We start from the raw sequence: 19991 nt of genomic DNA, 5'->3' as shown, positions 1-19991 counted from the left end.
TAGTTGTTGGAAGGGAGTAACAGTCTACACCCTTGAGCACAGAGAGGATATGTTTTCCATCAAGTATGAAGCAGACATTATTATAATGAGTTTAACTTTGTATGTTATTGCATTTCCTCAGAATTAAAATTTGGTGTTTCTGATCATAAATTCTCTAAAATAGGCATTAGCCAACATTTCCTCAGGGAAGGCTGCTCACCTTTAGGACCTCACAATAATCTGCAGATTAAGTTCTAAGACTGCCCTTATTTGAGACAGTCCTCTATCGCTCCGGGTCTTTAACATATGTTATTATTTTAGTCTTTAACCTTCATGAACCAAAAAAATCTCTCCAAAAAAGGTATTGGTAGCTCTTCACTGTTTATCTCTGTTTATAGTCTTCTGCTGATTTCTTTGGTTTTCTTATTTTCTTTCCTAAATCCTCACTTGACTGTTACTTTTGTGACAGACCAGGTCCAGGGAACAGTCACCATCCGGAACATCAGCGCCCTGTCATCAGGTTTGTACCAGTGCGTGGCTTCTAATGCCATTGGGACCAGCACCTGTCTTTTGGATCTCCAGGTTATTTCTCGTAAGTATGTAAAATTCTGATGTCCACTCTGGGTCTGAATGCCAAGATCTTTGTTAAACTAGGGAATGAAAAGTTCTGCTTGTTTAGAGGTTGTTTGAAAATTAAATAGAAATTCTTTTGATTTTAATCATTATTGAAGACATTTAATAGATGTGTTAGTATACTTCTCAGCCTCAGCAGTACGACTCCTTCTTTATGATAAAATGTCTTCTCAGGGTCATTAGAATCAGATAAGTTCTGATTATATAGTGCTATAGACATATTAAAAATTTGTAATGATCTTATGGTCATGGCAAGACCTTCTTGTATTTTTTCCTAATCCCTTATATCTGCTTAAATGTTGGGTGCCCAGGTCATACATAAGCAGTGCAGAAATTTTCTCTTTAGTTGAGAATTCTGGGTTGTTTGAATTCCAGTTGCAAAAGGGAATGATCTGGCTGTGATGAGGTAACAAGTTATCCTGCTGCTTGCCAGGTTCATTTGGGGCAGGTCAGGCAAGTAGTCAGGTATGGTCTTTTTCCTGCTCTGCCCTGGTTGTGGCTCTCCTGCAGCTGTTCGTTTATTGAATGAATTGCTCATTCATTCAGTAAATGTTTGTGAGCCTATTGTGTGTTAGTCCTAGCCACTGGGGATACAGAAAATTAAGTGAGGTTTAACTTTAAATGGATACAATACTGTAGGCAATTTTGTACATTTTAAGAAGATTCTTTGGTAGCCTTTTATGTTTATGAAGTTGTGTGAGCATATTCTATTTCTCTTTCTCTCTCTCTCTCCTTTTTTTTCTTTAAATATACCTTAAATATATTTTGCAGCCCAGCCCAGGAGCATTGGACTAATAGCTGGAGCCATTGGCACTGGTGCAGTTATTATCATTTTTTGCATTGCACTAATTTTAGGGGCATTCTTTTACTGGAGAAGCAAAAATAAAGAGGAGGAGGAAGAAGAAATTCCTAATGAAATAAGGTTTGTGTGTCAGATAATTTATCCTGACATTGGCATAGCCAATGTCTATATTTCTATTCATTTTGGCAGCTAAGATTTCTTTGCTAATCTTATGACTTTAACCAAGGTAGTTAAAGTGGCCAAATGATAGTTTCTTGTATGTTATATCACTCTTCCTCATGGTACTTAATACTCAGCTTTATTTACTGGATCATGAAAGGTGGGAGGTGGGTAGGGTAGTCTAGCATGTGCCCAACTAGGAGGACACAAGTGAAGAATTCCCCCGTTTCCTCCCATAGCTTCAGGGTGGATGGGGTTAGGTGGCTGCCATAGTAGAAAAGTGAGTTTAGAACATGTGTTTAATATTGGCATTTATAAATGATGCAAACATAAAGCAAGAAAGAATAGCACCTGTACAGATAGACCAAAGCAGTATGGCTTGGTTGAAAACAGTTCAGTCAAGAATATGAACATCTTAAGGAAACAATGTCAAATGATCTTGAAAGAAAGGTGACTCTTGCCGTATTGTAGAGATATGGGGGTTCAGGCTCAGTCTTAGATGGCATCGCATGGATATCCTTATTGAAAATGGTTTAATGACTCCAGTCTACTTAGCATGACATACACAGCCCTTCAGAATCTGACCCTTACCTGCTTCCCTGCTTTTATGTCTCACAACTTCCCTGATCACTTTGTGTTCCAGTCTGTTGTCTTCTCTCATGCCTCAGGGCCTTTCCTGTAGCCTCCACCTTGTTCCTGGACCATACTCCTTCCCTTTGCATCCATCTCTTCAGTACATTCCTTGATCTGGTTCAAGACTAGTCCAGGCATCACCTCCTCACATAAGTTGACTTAGGCCCTTGTCCAACCTTTAAGACTTGCAGCTGTTCTTGCATTGATTGTCACCCTCATTTGACCATAGGCTTCTTGGGTAGAGGAGCTGTCTTTTTCTCACATGAAACATCTAGTAAAATGCCTGGTACTCAAAAAATGGTAAATGAATTAGGTAACATCTTAAATTAACTTAATGACTTCTCTTAGCCTCTTGTAATTCTTAAGGGTTTGGACTCTATGCAGGGACAGATTTCATCCCAGTGTAAGATTAATGAGAAAAACCTCTCATCAGCATACCACAGTGATTTCTCAAACACCAAAAGGCAATAAAATCAGGCCAATTCTAATAGTTTTTTGAAGTTCCTGCACCCGTAGTTTGGTTTCCTAGCTTTACAGCAGTTAGTTCAATGGATTTCTTCATGGACTATTTTCCTATTTAGAGAAAAAAAAATATATATATATACACACACACACACACACACACACATATACATACACACACACATATATATTTTTCAGTTATATTGGAAGACACAGTTTTTGAGAGATTTGATACTACTTTCTTTGTTACTCTTGGGGACTGAGAAGCTGAGGGAGAATTTTTCCTAAGCATTGTCTTAAAGGGAATGAATGTCAAAGCTGAGGCCACCAGGACTGCCATGCTTGCTTTCATGATAGTGTGGTCTGTCCTGAGGGTTTGAATTTCACAGACGTATTCACCTGAACATGAGAAGACAAGAGTCCTGGGCAGGTCGGTAGGGTAAACCTCAAGTAAATCCTAACAACAGCTTTATTTTTGTTCGTTTTCAGAGAGGATGATCTTCCACCTAAATGTCCTTCTTCTGCCAAAGCATTTCACACCGAGGTGTCCTTCTCAGAGAGCAACACATTTACCTCTTCCAATACCTATAACAGCCGCTGCTGGAGCAACAATCCCAAAGTGCACAGAAACACAGAGTCGCTCGACCACTTCAGTGACTTGCGCCAGTCCTTCTCCCTCCACTCGGGCCACGCCAACATACCATCCGTCTATGCCAACGGCAGCCATCTGGCCCCAGCCCCACAGAAGACCCTGGTAGTGACGGCCAACAGAGGGTCGTCACCGCAGGCCGTGTCCAGGAGCAATGGCTCAGTCAGCAGGAAGCCCCGGGCTCAGTACACACACTCCTACACCATCAGCCAAGCAGGCCTGGAGCGCATTGGTGCTGTCCCTGTCATGGTTCCAGCCCAGAGTCGGGCTGGCTCCCTGGTATAGGACGCGAGCAGGTGGAGTGTGCAGAGAAGAAGCAAAGGATGCCCCCCTTCCAGGGGGAGGGCGGGGTGCTGGCGTGTTGGGAAAGACACTTTCCTGACAATGATCCTAGTAAAAAGCACAAAGAAGGAGGCAGGGCTGTGACCCGGCCGCTAAGATTGGTAAAATGAACTGGACTGCTCCGGCATGAAGACTTGCTCCCCCACCCCAGCTGTCCCAGGATTCTGTTCAAAAAGCTGGATCTCACAGATGTGCCAAGCCAAGGAAAAAGGTAGAAGAGCAGAATAGCATTTAAAACCCAAACTGCAGTCCAGATGGGCTTGTTTTTTAATTCATGTCTAACGTAATCATTTTTCAAGAGACTAAAGTGCCAGATGGAGTTTAAAGAATGAAATTATTTAAAAAGATAGGTGTCCTTAGAAACATACTGAGCGACCCTGTGGTACATCCTGCCTTTCCCCATCCCCTCTTGATATAGGGGGCCGAATGGCATAAATGGCGAATACTGGTCCTAGCAGGGCTGGCTCTTGTATCGTAGAATCAAAACTTTTTACACCAACAGAATTCAGTAAGGAATGGGTGAAAACTAGAAACTTCTTTGAGAAGCCCCTTCATATTTATTTATTTATCTCTTCCTGGACCATGAATTTCATATTTGGAATATTGCTATATTGACAGATTATTGCCTGTCTATGTTTTTCTAGGGTCTGTTATAGGTCCATGACAGTTACTGTTCATTATTTCCTGGGAAAATAGTTTTTAAAAGAAAACTGTCATTTTTAAAAAAAAAATACGAGAGAGGCATTGGGTTAGGAAGGAAAAGACTACTGTTAGCGCCACGTCCAGTGAGCTTGTTCGTTGAGCCCGGCAGGCGGCAAGACCTAGGTCATGCGGGCAGCACAGGAGCAGGGAGGCGGGTGGAAGGGAATTCCTGGCAGCCTCTCAGAGCAGGGCCGTCCAGGTCTCCCTTGCTGTCACACCAGGTTACTCTTAATGAGGGCAGCACCCCATGCCTTTGTACTGCAGTAGATAACTTTCTCCTTGTTTGACAAGTCGAGGTTACTGGGTTGTTACAGGGAGGGCAGGAGTTGCTTTGGTTTTGTTTTTCTCAAAATGATTATTTTTGCAAAAGAGATAAGACTGAGACAAAAGGGATGTCTTCAGATATGCTCCTGGGAGGCTCTGCCCTGTTCTTGTCACAGCTCAGGGTTGCAATTTTGCCCAGATGCGTTTTACACCACTGTAAAGAGATTCTTTGCGATTAATTACCTGGCCTTGGGAGTTCACCAGGTAATTTGCAGACTCTCCACTCTATTTGTGCTCTGTAGATCTGGCCATGCTTGTATCGGTGACTCTCTCGCCTTAATCACACTTTAAGCAACACACAAATGATTTCTTCCCAGATTTGTTTCCTAAATTATTTATGATGCTGACCCTGAGATTGGATAAGAGCATCTTTTCTTTCCCCGATGTAGTCTCTCATTCCCTCTTCCCACTATGCTTTTGCCCTCTTTTCCTGCAAGCACAGTCGTCACAGGAAGTGGCCTTCTGGTTTTCAGATTTATTTGAATAATGGAAACCAACAGCTGCTGCATACACTATTTTTCCAAGAGGGCTAAGCTCAGAACCTAACCATTGCAATCATTCCAATATTGAGGAAGAACTGAATTTACTTTAGCATTACTTATTTTTTCCGTTTGACAGTTCTTGACTTTGTAAAAATTTAAATAAATGAATGTCTATACTTTTTATAAAGAAGAGTGAAAATGCCATGACAGATAAGATGATACTATCAGATGTTGTTTAGAAAGCATTTATCTTGCATTTCTTTATTCTTTCTAATTATCTAAAATTCAATAAAAGTTTTATTCATATAAAAACAAGTTGTCATTAATTATCATATGCTAATGAATATATGATTTTGTACTTAGTGTTCTCTTAATGTTGTAAACATTTTCCATTCTGTTAAATAGTATTTATAATAATTTTAATGAGCATATAGTATTCCAAAAATTACTTAGCTCTACTCTTATCATTAGAAATTTGAGTCTATTTATCACATGTGTGATTGAAGATGTGATGATCCTTTTTATACACTGAGCCATTTTCATGTTTCTTATCTGGAAGTTCATGAAGACAGGATCCATGACTGTCTTTTTCACCCTGTATCTCTGTCACCTAGCACAGTGCCTAATATGGGTATTGAGTAGATAAATGATGATTTCTGAACTGGAGTTGCCAAGTTTCAGTGCAGAAAGTTATGGTCATGATTGTAGCTCTTGATGTATATTGGGTCATTCCTTTAACTTTTTATTTGAGATAATTATGTATTTACATGCAGTTTATAAGAAATAATAGAGATTCCCATATACCGTTCACCGAATTTTTCCAAAGGGTAATATCTTGCATAACTATTATACAGTGTCACATACCGATATGGATACAATCCATCCACCTTATTCAGATTTCAACATTGTACATGCACTGCTGTGTGTGTGTGTGTGTGTGTGTGCGTGCGTGCACATGCGCACGTATGCATTAGTTTTATGGAATTTTATCACGTGTAGATTTGTGTGGCCACCACCACACTCAGGATACAGGATTCCTTGAGCTATTCTTTTATAGTCATAGCCACCTCCTTCCTCCCCAAGTCCATAATCCCTAATCTCTTCTCCATCTCTATAATTTGTCATTTCAAGAATGCTATATGAGTGGAATCATGCAGTATGTAACGTTTGAGGATTGACTTTTTCTCACTCAGCATAACTTTCTCGAGATTCATCCAAGTTGTTGCATGTATCAGTAGTTCATTCCTTTTTATTGATGAGTAGAATTTCATGGTACAGATATACCACAGTTTGCTTAACCATTTACCCACTGAAGGGTATGAAGGATATTTGAGTTGTTTCCAGTTTTTGGCTACTACAGATAAAGCTGCTGTGAACATTTTTTGCACGTTTTTATGTGAACGTAAGTTTTCATTTCTCTGAGATAAATGCCCAAGTGTATAGTGGCTCTAGCACTATTTGTTGAAAAGTCTATTCTTCCTCCAGTGAATTGCTTTCACACCTTTGGAAAAAATCATTTTAGACATATTTGTGTGGGTCTGTTTCTGAGTTCTCTAGCTATTCCTCTGATTTTTGTGTCTGTTCCTTCACCAATACTGTGCTGACCATTGTAGCTAATTAACAATAGTTAACACTTAGTAGAGTGGTTCCTCGTGCTTTATTCTTCTTACTCAAAATTATTTTAGCTATTCTAGGTCCTGTACCCTTTCTACATAAATTTTGGAATAAGATGGTCTATGCCAACAAAACACCTTGCTGTTTTAATAGGAATTGCATTAAGCCTATAGATCAATTTGGGAAGAACTGGCATCTTTACTATATTGTCTTCCAATCCATGAACATGTTTTGTCTCTATTACTTAGGTCTTCTTTGATTTATTTCATCAGCATTTTGCAATTTTCAGGATACAGATCCTGTACATGTTTTGTTGGATTTATCCCTAAGTATTTAATTTATCCCTAAGTATTTAACCATTATGTAATGTCCCTTTTTATTTCTAGTAATTTTTTTGCTCTAAAGTCTACTTTCTCTGATATTAATTTGCCACTCTTGCATTTAAAAAATTAATGTCTGCATACTCTTACAACATTACTGTCATTGTATTTGAAGGGAGTTTCTTATAGACAGCACATTGTTGGATCATATTTTTGTGTCCACTTTGTAAATACCTGTCTTTTAATTGGTATATTTAGACCATTTACCTTTAAGGTAATTATTGATATGTTTAGGGCTTAAAGCTGCTATTTAATTTTTTGTTTTCTGTTTTTTTCCTCCTCTATTTCCTATTATCTATTTCTCTTTTCTTACCGTATTGTGGGTTACTTGAACAATTTTTAGGATCTCTTCTTGATATATTTACAGTGTTTTTGAGTATATCACTTTGTATATTTTTAGAAGTTTATTCTAGGTATTACAATAAGCATATATAACATATCACAGTCTACTTGTATCAAGATTTGACCACTTTGGGTGAAGTGTGAAAACTTACTTCCATATATATATTCCTTTCCCCACTTTTAAATATCTTTTTCTTGATAAGATGGTGTATAATTTTTGTTTCAATCATCAAACATAATTTAAAAACTCATGAGAAATTTATTGTATGCACCCATATATGTGCTTTTTTGTTTTTCTTTCTTTTTCCTGTTGGTCCAAGATTCCTTTTTTTTTTTTAATCATTCCCTTTGTGTTTGAAGAACTCCCTTTAGCCAATTTGTAAGGGTAGGTCTGCTAGCAAAAAATTCTATTAGTTTTCTTTTGTCCAAAAATGTCTTCATTTCCCTTTCATTCCTCACTGGGTATAGTATTCATGGTTGACAGTTCTTTTCTTTCAACCCTTGAAAAATTTGGGAAGTGTTCAGCCATTATTTCTTAAAATACTTTTCCGGCCCCACTCTCTTTCTCAAATCTTTATGAGACTCTGATGATGAATCTTTTGTTATTGTTCCACTGGCTTCCGAGGCTCTCTTCATTTTTTCAGTCTATTTTCTCTCTGTTGTTCAGAGTAAATCCTGTTCATCTGTCCTCAAGTTTACTGATTTCTGTCTTCTGTTGTTTTCTCTCTTCTGTTGAGCCCATCCAGCAAGTTTTTAATTTCAGTCACTGTATTTTTTAGTTTGATAACTTACATTTGATTCCTTTTTTAAAGAAAATTTAATTAGTAATTTAAATTTCAACCTATATTATATTGAGATATAATTTACATAACAAAGTTCACTTACACAAAGTGTACAATTCAGTAATTTTTAGTATGTTTACAGAGTTGCACAATCATCACCAAAATCTAATTTTAGGACATTTTTCATCACCCCAAAAAGAACCTGTGCCCACTGACAGTCACTCCTTTTTCCATGCAATCTTCAGCTCCAGGTAACCACTGATCTACTTTCTGTTTCAATAGATTTGCCTACTCTGGGAGATTTCATATAAATGGTATCATACAATATGTGTATGTTTTTGTGTGTGTGTGACTGACTTAATTTACTTACCATAGTATGTTTTAGGTTCGTCCATGTTGTAGGATATGTTATTACTTCATTCCTATTTCTTTACCAAGATTTTCTAGTTTTTCAGTTAGTTTCAAAAGAATTCATAATTGCTTACTGAAGAATTATTGAAACGTTTTTATTATAGCTGTGTTAAAAATCTTCTCTGATTCGTCTTGATGTTGGCATTTATTGATGGTCTTTTCTCATTCAGGTTGTGATTTCCCTGGTTCTTAGGGTAATGAGTGATTTTTAATTTTCTCTTGGACAATTTGGATATTATATTATGAGATTCTGGAAACTTTTTAATATTTTATTTTATTTTTTAGCAGGCATTCTCTTTGTGGAGGCGTAGCACAAGGACCAGATGGGTGTATATGTCTAGTTGTCTGCTAGGCTCCACCTCAGCAAAAGTGGAGTGTTTACATGGTCTCTCTGCAGATGGGGGGGGTAGAAGGATGGCTCCCCCTCAGCTCACTTTCCGCTTCTTGGTGAAAGTGGAGCACGAACTTTCACCGTGTTGTTGCCTTCAAGTGGAAGTGTAAGCTCAGCTCCTGCTGGGCCTGCTGACACCAAGGAGGGAGGAAGCAGAGTGCTGACTTGTACCATTTGCTGCTGCAGGGGCAACAGAAACTCAACTCCGCCCTGCCCCCACCAACATCAGTGGAGGTGGGGAGGGACCTGGAGTGCACCTCACTGGTTAATGGTAGGTGGGGTGGAGGCTCCCCTCCCCACTGGGCCTGCTGAAACTGGGGGGAGGGGAAGGAGGAAGTGGAGTGTCAACTACCCTACTTGTACCACCTCTTTCCACTTCGTTGGTGCTGGGTGTGAGTGCAGGCTCCGCTCCCCTACTAGGGGTTGCCAAGGTCCCTAGGAAGTGTGTCTTCCTTCCACTGTTTAGAGTCTTCCTGTGCTTGTGTGCTGTGTTATGTCCAGGATTTTTTCATTGTAAGAGGGAAGACTGTCTTACAATAGGACTTATAATGGGGCTATTCCATCTTGGCTGGAACCAGAAATCCTAGAACTTTGCTTTTTAAAATAATCAGCAGTTAAACACATCTTATAGTACTCTACTATTTGATAGCTTTGAGGATTCTCAATTGTGTATTAAATAAAATTCTTACTCCTTGGCTTGACTCATTCCATTCCTTCCAGAAATGGTTCACTGTCTTTCCATTCTCAACTCCTGCTAGTCTTCTACATGCAAACTTTGCTCCAGGCCCGTTTATCTTTTCTTGAATTAGCTTGTTCTTTTTTTCCTCTATCTTTTTCCTACTCTCTTTTTTTTTCTACATCTTCCACCTATCCCCACCCAAATCTTCCTGTACCACAAGTCCGGTTCAAATGCTCTGTCTTCCATAAATATTCTCTTTTTCAGTCTAGTGAGAAGTCACTGCTTCTTCTCACAAGCCATATAACATTTACTAACTTTGAGGGAATTGTCATAATCTGTATTATATTCCTGTATTTGTATACATGATTGAACTCCTCTGCTGGACTATAAACTGAGTTATGCCAGAATCATTTTTGATCCCTTACTATGTGCTAAACGCTGTTCTAGGTGTTGGAGATAAAAACAGAAAATAAGCAACAACAGCTGTCCTTGAGGAGCTCATATTACAGGAGGAATCAGCAAATAATTACACTTAGTATAACAAGTATATGAATGGATATATATACAAGTTCAGGCAGACAGTATGATCTCTTCTCGATCTTGGTGGTCATCACAACACTTAGCACATTGCTTCACTAAGAGAAAATGCTTGAAGAATATGCTAACTTGATGAAACTGAAAATATAGTGTTGGTCTCTTAATCTCAGGTATTAAAAGTAGTAGCCAGATATCAGTAAATTCCTAAAGTAATGGTGCATCAGAGTCATTCATCCAAGGGGCAAATGACTGTACCAATTTCCTGGGTGGCATTTGCTCTTATACTAGAGATGCAGTATTCTTTGGGAAAGCTGTAGAGATAATATACTAAATGCGGTGATTTGGAATAAACCCGTGTTTTTCAGTCTTCCTGTCTGAGTGAACCCGTGTCTGAAGGAGCAATATGGGGTCCTGGTTGTTTTGCCTTCTAAGGGTCCTCTTTCAGACAGCCCTCTTATCTTGTGTTTAGTAAAATAATATTCAATCTCACAGCAAAATGTGGAGAAGATGAATGCAATCTAGAGAAAAGGTGCTTGTAAATTCTGTGTGTATATAGTTATTTATAGCTTTTCCTCACAGCTCCCATGTGAATAAGGTATTTGTCCCTATTTTAGGTAAAGGCAGGGTACAAAATTATGACTTAATCATAAGACATTAATGATAGAGACAAAAGTATTAAAGCAATAAGTGTGAGTGTGAGTGCCTGTATTTAACACTGTGAGTTCAGTTGATAGTTGACTAATTTTGGCAGGTTGGATAACTAGATAATTTAGACTAAAAAAATTTCCATTGAAGCTACATTTCTATACCATCCATCACTGCTCCCCAAGTTCATCACATTTACAGCAGTTTCGCATTTTGGGCTTGGACAAATTTATATGTCCATGTATATGTACATGATGCATTGCAATTGTCCATTTTATAGGACAAGTTACAAAATTCAAGAAGGCTCAAATTCATCTATGAAACAGAGATAACAGAGACTTCCCTGGTGGCACAGTGGTTAAGAATCCGCCTGCCAATGCAGGGGGCACCGGTTCGAGCCCTGCTCCGGGAAGATCCCACGTGCTGCAGAGCAACTAAGCCCGTGCACCACAACTACTGAGCCTGCGCTCTAGAGTCCACAAGCCACAACTACTGAAGCCCATGCACCTAGAGCCCGTGCTCCAAACAAGAGAAGCCACTGCAATGAGAAGCCCGCACACCGCAATGAAGAGTAGCCCCCACTCGCCACAACTAGAGAAAGCCCATGCGCAGCAACGAAGACCCAACGCAGCCAAAAATAAATAAATAAATACATTTAAAAAAAATAGAGATAGGGATTCTCTGGTGGTGCAGTGGTTAAGATTCCGCCTGTCAATGCAGTGGACACGGGTTCAAGCCCTGGTCCGGGAAGATCCCACGTGCCGTGGAGCAACTAAACCCATGCGCCACAGCTACTAAGCCTGCGCTCTAGAGCCCGCGTGCCACAGCTACTGAGCCCATGAGCCACAACTACTGAAGCCCACGCACCTAGAGCCCGTGTTCCGCAACAAGAGAAGCCGCCACTCGGCACAAATAAAGCCCGCACGCAGCAACGAAGACCCAACGCAGCCAAAAACAAGTAAATAAATAAATAAATTTATTTTTTAAAAAAATTTAAAAAATAGAGATAACAGTAGCTACCTTTGAGGTTGTGAGGATCGGATGAAATAATGGACGTAAAGTGAATAGCATATTGTTTGGCTATAGTAAACAATATTAGCCATTATTATTAGTAGTTCAGAAGCTTACATTTCCAGGCTATAGTTAAGTCATTTACACCTACTCATTATTCCAACTCTTCTTGCCAGAGATGCTATTTGAGTGCTGCTGCATATAAACTAGCCCTTAGAGATTCTTTTTGTTTAAGAGAAAGGAAAAGACTTGGCAATTATTGTCTGTCTGACCAAATAAACCCTTGTTTCCTATTTTCCCACATTTTATCCCAAAATAGCACATCTATGTTCTGGTTACAATCAATTTTTAAATCACTGAGGAGAATTAAAAGGGAGGGTGGGAAAACATCAGCATTTATAGAGCACCTGCTGTATGCCAGCATGCTAATCACTTTGCGTGCATCCTATTTAATCCTCAGGACACACTTCCAAGTTTAGTGTCATGCTAATTATACAGATGAGAAAACCAAGGCTTTGGGTTAAGTAATTTGCTCAAGGTCACAAAGCTAGTAAGCTGTAGAGCCAACAGTATTACTCGTGTTGTCTTAGACTACTCCGTTAAGATAGCTGATAAATATTAAAAGTCTTGGCATTGCCTCAGATTTGGCGTGGCATAGACAGAACTCTTAATACATTTTAGTCATTCTTTGCCCAAGTGTTTTTAATGATTGGAGAAGATTTCCATCTCTGAACTTCTAGAAAATTAGATTAATTTTCTCTACACAGTCAAGGTTTTTGAGTCTTCCTTTTTAACTCCTATACATTAGGGAGCCCCACAGCCTTTTACTTTTTTTTATTGGTTTCCTAGGGCATTTGCAGTTTACATAAAATACTGATCCCCTCACCACCTTTAGCTCTCCATAGAGCTGTTGTGAGAGGAGGGTGGATTTGAGGAAACTCTCTTAGAGGAGAAGTCCCTTCTCCTTTAGGGACAAAAAAGTCCGTAAAGGCACTGCGCAAATTTGGAAGAAACGGCTAATCAGACGGATGCACTGATTACCCTGGAACCTGAGCTTCAGTCCCTGCTCCATCACTTCCTAACTGACTTTTTAGGCAAGTTGTTTAGCCTCTCTGAGCCTTGTTTCCGTCATCTATAAGATGAAGATCATAATTTCTGCGTCACAGCTCTGAGGATTCAATTAGATAATGCAGTAAAATGGCATAGTCGATAAATTAGAGCTGTTACTGTTTTTACTTTATAAGTAATTTATTTGAATTTTATAAGGAGGGGGAGAAAGTCCCAGTGGCGAGACTACAGAAGATCTGCGTCTCAGATACCACCAGCTCACCATGCTCCCTCTTCTTTACTTCCTTTTCCCCAGTCATCAAGAAGGCAAGGCTGTGTCCACCCTTCCAACTTCACAGAGCTGCTCCTTTATTATGATATAGGTAGAGGCTGTGATTTTCCAAGCCCCAACCCCTTTAGTGTAGACATCACAACTTCAAATGCCAGGAGATGTTAAGGAAATGAGAGGATTAGGCCAGGTGGGTGGTAGTGACCTGGAGACTGGCTCCGTGCCCACGATTTAGCAGCTACTCAACGCCCACCTAGACTTGCCAGGAAGACTCCAGGCCTGCCCGGGATGGCCAGATCTCTCGAATCTTCAAGAGAAGCCGGAAATGCTGATTTGTTTATCTCCTAAATCTTGTATGTTGGTAATAACGTGTTTAGAAAGTTAAACCCTGTTCAAGTTAACTATGCATGTCTGTGGGCCTTCGTTGGCCTGTGGTCCAGTACTTGGAATCTCTCTTATAGAGCAGACCCAGTTATAGCAGTGCCATGGGTTGATCCAGCCTGAGCTCTCCTCCGCTGTGTAGTGTCTGGTGACCAGAAACCATGTGCCAGGCACTCTTCTAAGCACTTCACATCTATTAACTCATCTTAATCCTCGCAACAACGCTATGAGGTAGGTACTATAACCACCCATTTTACAGATGAGGAAAAGAGGCACCAGCAAGTAAGTAGCCCCAGGCTACTTAATAGCGGTAGAGCTGGGACTAGGATTCAAATGAAGACAACCAGACTCTTAATTGCCAGATTTTCTTATTTATAGTGGTTTGTGATATTTATGCTTCCAGAAGAAGGAGAAAAGGTGCCTTTCTGATCGTGTTTAAATTAAGAGGAAGATTTGAATGATTTAGATCAGTACACCCCTCTCCACAGTTCTCCTCATAACAATCTGGGCTTCACACTTGGAAAGGAGGGGACAGGGCTGGTCCAGGAGTCTGACTTCTTGGACCATGTGCTTCTGAAGTACATGGAACTGAAAGCCCCCATTGTGTAAACTCCCAGTCCCCCTCCCCCCCGTGAGAAATCATGAGCAAATCTTGAGTCTCTACATCTCTAGAGGCCTATGGAGGGAAACTCTTCATTAACAATGCATTGATTTGTGACTGCACTTTTATAAAAAGAACAGCTTTAATAGAGGCCTCTGCAGCCTTTTTTTTTTTTTTTTTTTTAAGGTGCAGTGTTTTTGGTTAATTGCAAAGCACTGAAGAGGAATTAACTTTCAGATGGGTACAAGGAATCTTCAGATGTGTTGCTGCTAGCACTTTTTATTTCATTGAGTATATGGGTGAAAAGAATATTACCTTTCGGGCAGGATTATCAGGAAAGAGAATTTCTTCTCATTGATGAAACGCAGCCAAAAGCGGGGGGGAAACCTTTCACCTAGCTTTGACTATTATTCCATATGATGAAAAAATTTCCTCTGTCTTGTCTGAAAAAGAAAGTAAAAACTTGTCGTTTTAGTCTTGTGCTAGCAAAGTTATAGATATGTTTAAGAAGGGAAAACAGAGCTGGGTAGAAATTTTGGTCAGACAAGAGCAGGGCTGGGGCCTTAGTCACTGCTGTTCAGGAAAAGGAAGTGATTTATTGAGAGCTTACCATGTGCCAGACACAGTCCATACATTATCTTATTTATTCTCACTGCAAATCCATGAGGTAAGTATTATTTTCCCCAAGGTGTTCTAAAAGGCAGTCATGTCTCCCTCCTCCACCCTCAGACACCAGTGGCTTCAGGAAGAGGAGTTGCTTGGAGGTGGCAATCTACTGGAAAGTGGGCAAGGGGGAGGAAGGGAAAGTGGAGGATTTTTCCTATCATTCTGTTAGTGTAGCAAATACCTGCTTTCATTTTACCTGTTTGTTTAGGAGGGCTGCAGGAGATTATGGGGGAGCTAAACCTCCCAGCACCAAACCCACCCTTTGCCACCACTGACTCCATATAATCCAGGCTGTGGACTTGACATTTCAATATCCTTCCCCTCCTCTCCTTCCCAACTGCCTTTCCTTTAGCCTGTGTATTTCCCCCTTATTCACTTGGACTATCATGATGGTCTCTTTAGCTGGGCTTCCTGCCTTCAGTCTGTCCACTTCCAATCCACTCTCCACATTGTTGCTGGTTGGAAATGTGATATTACACCTCTGCTTATTGCACTCCTTAAATAGCCTCTCATTGCCTACAGAAAGAGGTTGAGCAAACAGTAAAAAATGGTAGATCTCACAAAGGACCAACTAATCAGTATTACTGGGGGTGAGCCAGGCATCTGCAGTTTTTAAAGCTGTGCAGGTGATGATGATATGCATCCTCGTTAAGATCCAGGGGCCCAGAGTGTCCAGGCTCCTTGGCATGGCACACAGGCCCTCCGTGACCCTGCCCTTGCTCAACTCTCCAGCCTCATTTCTCACTGCGGTCCCCACCTTACCTTATGCTCCTGTCATACCAAGATGCCTCACACCCCCCCAATTCACCCTGCGCGGTCACCATTCCCTGTTCTGCACCCCACTGCTCCATCCTTCGATCTGGAATGCTCTTCTTTTCTTCCTTGCTCCTTGGGGGCAAACTCATCTTTAATCTCAGCTCAGGAATCACCTCTCAGCAGAAATGAGGACTCTCTCTCTTTGGGGTCCCCATTGTACATCTTATGTCTATCTGCAAAACCAGCGCATTAATTTGTTTCAATGTCTGCCTTCCCATGGTAGATTTGGAGCACCTTTGCATTTTGAGTACTCAGCGCATAATGTTTATGGCTAATGAAGGTTTATTAAAAAAAAAAATGAATCTACTTTACAGTTAATTCAAGGTCACGTAGGACTCTAGGACTGCCTAAATCACCTGCTCTTCTGTTCTGCTCCCTGCAAGAAACTATGACAAAGAAATATTAGGCAAATTGTGGATACAATAAAGTACCCTATCTCTTATCTATGGCCCCAGAGAACCCTCCCAATGCACACATGCTTAAAAAACATTAAAATCAGGCTGTATGGATAATTGGTAACTTGATTTTTAAATCACTTAATATTATATTAATATATTCTTACTGATTAAGTGGTTTTTAAGAAATATTTATGTAGCTAAATAATATTCCATTATAGTGTTATCATATTTTTAATCTAGTGTTTCTCAGACTGTAGCTCACAACTCACTAGCAGGTTTAGTGAGTTGCAATCAACACTTTAAAAAATGAAATTGAATGCATTGTATGTAGTAAAAACATGTATTGTCTCATGAAGCTTTTGTTTCAGATTTTATATATATACATATATATATATATCTGTATATAAACATGCAAATGTGTTTGGTGTGTGAATATACATACAGTAGTCAAGAAAGTTCAAAAGCTACTGCCTTAAGCGTTCTCCAATAGCAGGACATTTAGGTTACTTACATTTTTTACTATTGTAAGTAACACTGTAATGGATTTTTCTATGGATAATTTTTATTTTTTTGGCCACACCACGCGGCTTCTGGGATTTTAGTTCCCCGACCAGGGATAGAACCGGGGCCCTCAGCAATGAGAGTGCGAAGTCCTAACCACTGGACCGCCAGGGAATCCCCTGTGGATAATTTTTCGAGTTTGTTTCCCTAGAACATATAGATATGGCAAATAATTGGGTCAAAGATATTAATTTTTAACCTTTTGATTTTTTTGCCAAGTTATCATCTAGAAATATTATATAGCAGGTTACCCTACCAGCAATAACATATGGTACATTAAGGTGATTTTTTAGAACTGGGCCCTGAGTAATGAGCATTTCCAGGCGTTCAATGAGGGAAGAAAGCACATTCCAGGCACAGAAAGCAGAATAATCAAAGGAACTGGGCCAGAGGTGCTAGAAGTACCTATTAATTTTGAGGAATAGCAGGTAGTGTTGTGTATGGGTGGTTATTGAAAAAGAGCAGGAATTTAGTCAAATAGCTTAGGGCTGGGATTCAGGGGCTTTATATGCCTTGCTAAAGTTTGGGTCTTTATTCTTTAAGAACTGGAGCACCATAAGGTTTGAAAGCAGAAAGTGCGGTGATAAGACCTATATTATAGAAAGACAAAATGGTGGAGAAACTAACCTTTAGAAATGAGTTAGGGGTTATTTCTTTTTTTTTTTTTTTTTAAACATCTTTATTGAAGTATAATTGCTTTACAATTGTGTGTTAGTTTCTGCTTTATAACAAAGTGAATCAGTCATACATACACATATGTTCCCACATCTCCTCCCCCTTGCATCCCCCTTCCTCCCACCCTCCCCATCCCACCCCTCTAGGTGGTGACAAAGCACCGAGCTGATCTCCCTGTGCTATGCAGCTGCTTCCTACTAGCTATTTTACATTTGGTAGTGTATATATGTCCATGACACTCTCTCACCCTGTCACATCTCACCCCTCCCCCTCCCCATATCCTCAAGTCCATTCTCTAGTAGGTCTGTGTCTTTATTCCCGTCTTGCCACTAGGTTCTTCATGACCTTTTTTTTTTTTTCTTAGATTCCATATATATGTGTTAGCATACTGTATTTGTTTTTCTCTTTCTGACTTACTTCACTCTGTATGACAGACTCTAACTCCATCCACCTCATTACAAATACCTCCATTTCATTTCTTTTTATGGCTGAGTAATATTCCATCGTATATATGTGCCAGATCTTCTTTCAATGATTCAGGTAAGGAATGCTGAGAAACGGAACTAGAGTCAGAAAGTGAAGATAGAAAAGAGGGTCCCACTTTGAGAGATAGTTCTGACATAGAATAAGATGACTTGAGCGTATATAGTTAGATGACTCCTATGTAGTAACAGAAATGGGGACCCAGTTTGTTTGAAGAGAGTGGATGGTGATAGTAACACCCTAGCCCACCAGTCAAGTGCCATGGAATGCTGTCTTGCCTCCCAATGTAGAAATCATTGAATGACCTACCTGAGATATTCCATGGGACCCTAGAGTGCTCTTCAGCCTCTGGTCCTGATGCACTGGTTCCAACCTCCTTATGGCATAGGTTTGGCTGTGTTTCTGGAACAATTTGATAGTGGGATGAGATGGGACACAATTCAAGTATGCAACCACTGGGAAGCATACTTGTTTTTTCACTGGACTATATCCTTCTCAAAAACTCAGGAAGACATTTGATGGACAAAACTTGGAAAACAATACCTTTGGGGGGTGGGATCTTTGACTTTGGATACAAGATTCTGATTTGGAGAATGATCATGAAGAACAGTAATATTTGAGTATGGCATTTGCGAATGCTGGGGAGATGACAAGGGCTCAGGGAAAAGGCAGGATTTCCTACTGCTAAAAGTCTCATTTTCTCGTTCTGTAGTTCTGTTTATTGACTAGATTAAGATGTAAAATGGAAGCTATTTACCTCCATACAGGAAGTGACTGAGGAAAACATAGAAAGCTGAATTATGTAATGGCACAGTGTACCCATTTTCACTTGTGTTCCTTTCCCCTTTGCTTTTTTCAGGACTTCAGTCATCATTTTTTTCAACAAATATTTATTAAGCATTTACTATGTGCCAGGGACTCTTCTAGGTGCTGGAGATGCAACAATAAACAAAACAAAGTTTCTTTCCTCAAAGAAACTTACATTCTAGAAATTAGCATAAATCAGTATTAGGAAAGTCACCCCAGCCGTATCAAATCATAGATATGTGTGGCACTTTGAATTAACCAGAAAGTTCCATTTTTTAAATTATTTTAGATTCTAGATAAACTGGAGATTATGGTTTCATGGCTATTGAGACCTTTGAAAAACTATCCTTTTTCAGTCAAAATTTACCTAGGATGGAACATTCATAACTTATACTAATATGTACATAAGACTCTGGTTCCTCTCCAACAACAACAGAGTGTGTTCTGGACTTGGATTCAGAAGAAACAGTACTTGGCTGACCACCTGTGTAACCTGGTCAATTGACTTAACCTCTCCAGCCTAGTTCCACTTTTCTGAGACAAGTACAATAATATCTGCCCTACTCATTGTACAATGTAGTTATACATTTCAAATGAGATCACACAAATGAAAAATATTTTGAAAAGTACAAAAGGTAAAAAAAATATAGGGTTATTATCTCCCATGATCTTATATAGGCCTGAAAGGGCTTGTTCAGACCTAGGGACAGTCAAGTTCATTATGACTGTTGATTCTGGAAAAGAGCAAAGGACAGGGAGAGGACAGTGTGCTATTAGGGGTAGCGTTGCATAGAGAAAGAAGATTCCAAATCTGAGTGAAAACCATAAGGACTTGGGGAATATCAAAACAACAGAACAAGGACTACCTTTGAAAAATCTACTTTAACATTCTGTCACTCCCCAGCACTTAGCACACAGCTGTTGTCCTAGAGACACTTCCTGATCGATAGTCAAAGGGAGGAGGGTAGAGTGAGGAGAAATAATCTGCTAAACAGCTGTAATCTGCAGTGTAATGTGAAACGGTGCATTGGTTTTTCTTTTTTGTTTTTATTTTGTATTGTTCAGTCCAGGTCGAAATGTAGGCGGTGTCCTGCATTACGTGATGTGCATTACCCTGGTTCTCTCTCTTGATACTTTTAGGTCCAGGCATTGATTGTTCAGTAGCTCTCGGGTGACACTTGCTGCAAATTGTAGGAACTGCACCGCTTAAAAATTCCACATTTGGGTTTCCGCAGGCTTCTGAGGTGTGACGGGTTAGTAATAACACTGATTCCATAAACCTCCCATGAAAACCATTTTCACTGTGCC

At 39.8% G+C, this 19991-nt stretch overlaps 1 protein-coding gene across 1 annotated transcript in view; it reads left to right on the top strand.

Moving 5' to 3' along the window:
* Nucleotides 1-4000, top strand: part of IGSF11 (immunoglobulin superfamily member 11) — a 135724-nt gene extending 131724 nt beyond the window's left edge. Inside the window, exons 5-7 of the mRNA XM_061193124.1 lie at nucleotides 449-571; nucleotides 1384-1534; nucleotides 3158-4000. Coding sequence (XP_061049107.1) covers nucleotides 449-571; nucleotides 1384-1534; nucleotides 3158-3602 — 719 coding nt within the window. The 3' untranslated portion in view covers nucleotides 3603-4000. The remainder of the gene's footprint in view (nucleotides 1-448; nucleotides 572-1383; nucleotides 1535-3157) is intronic.
* The last annotated feature ends 15991 nt before the right edge of the window (nucleotides 4001-19991 follow it).

Source organism: Eubalaena glacialis, chromosome 6 (genome assembly GCF_028564815.1).
Source record: "Eubalaena glacialis isolate mEubGla1 chromosome 6, mEubGla1.1.hap2.+ XY, whole genome shotgun sequence".
NCBI classification, from domain to species: domain Eukaryota; kingdom Metazoa; phylum Chordata; class Mammalia; order Artiodactyla; family Balaenidae; genus Eubalaena; species Eubalaena glacialis.
This window is presented reverse-complemented; position numbering and strand designations above follow the sequence as displayed.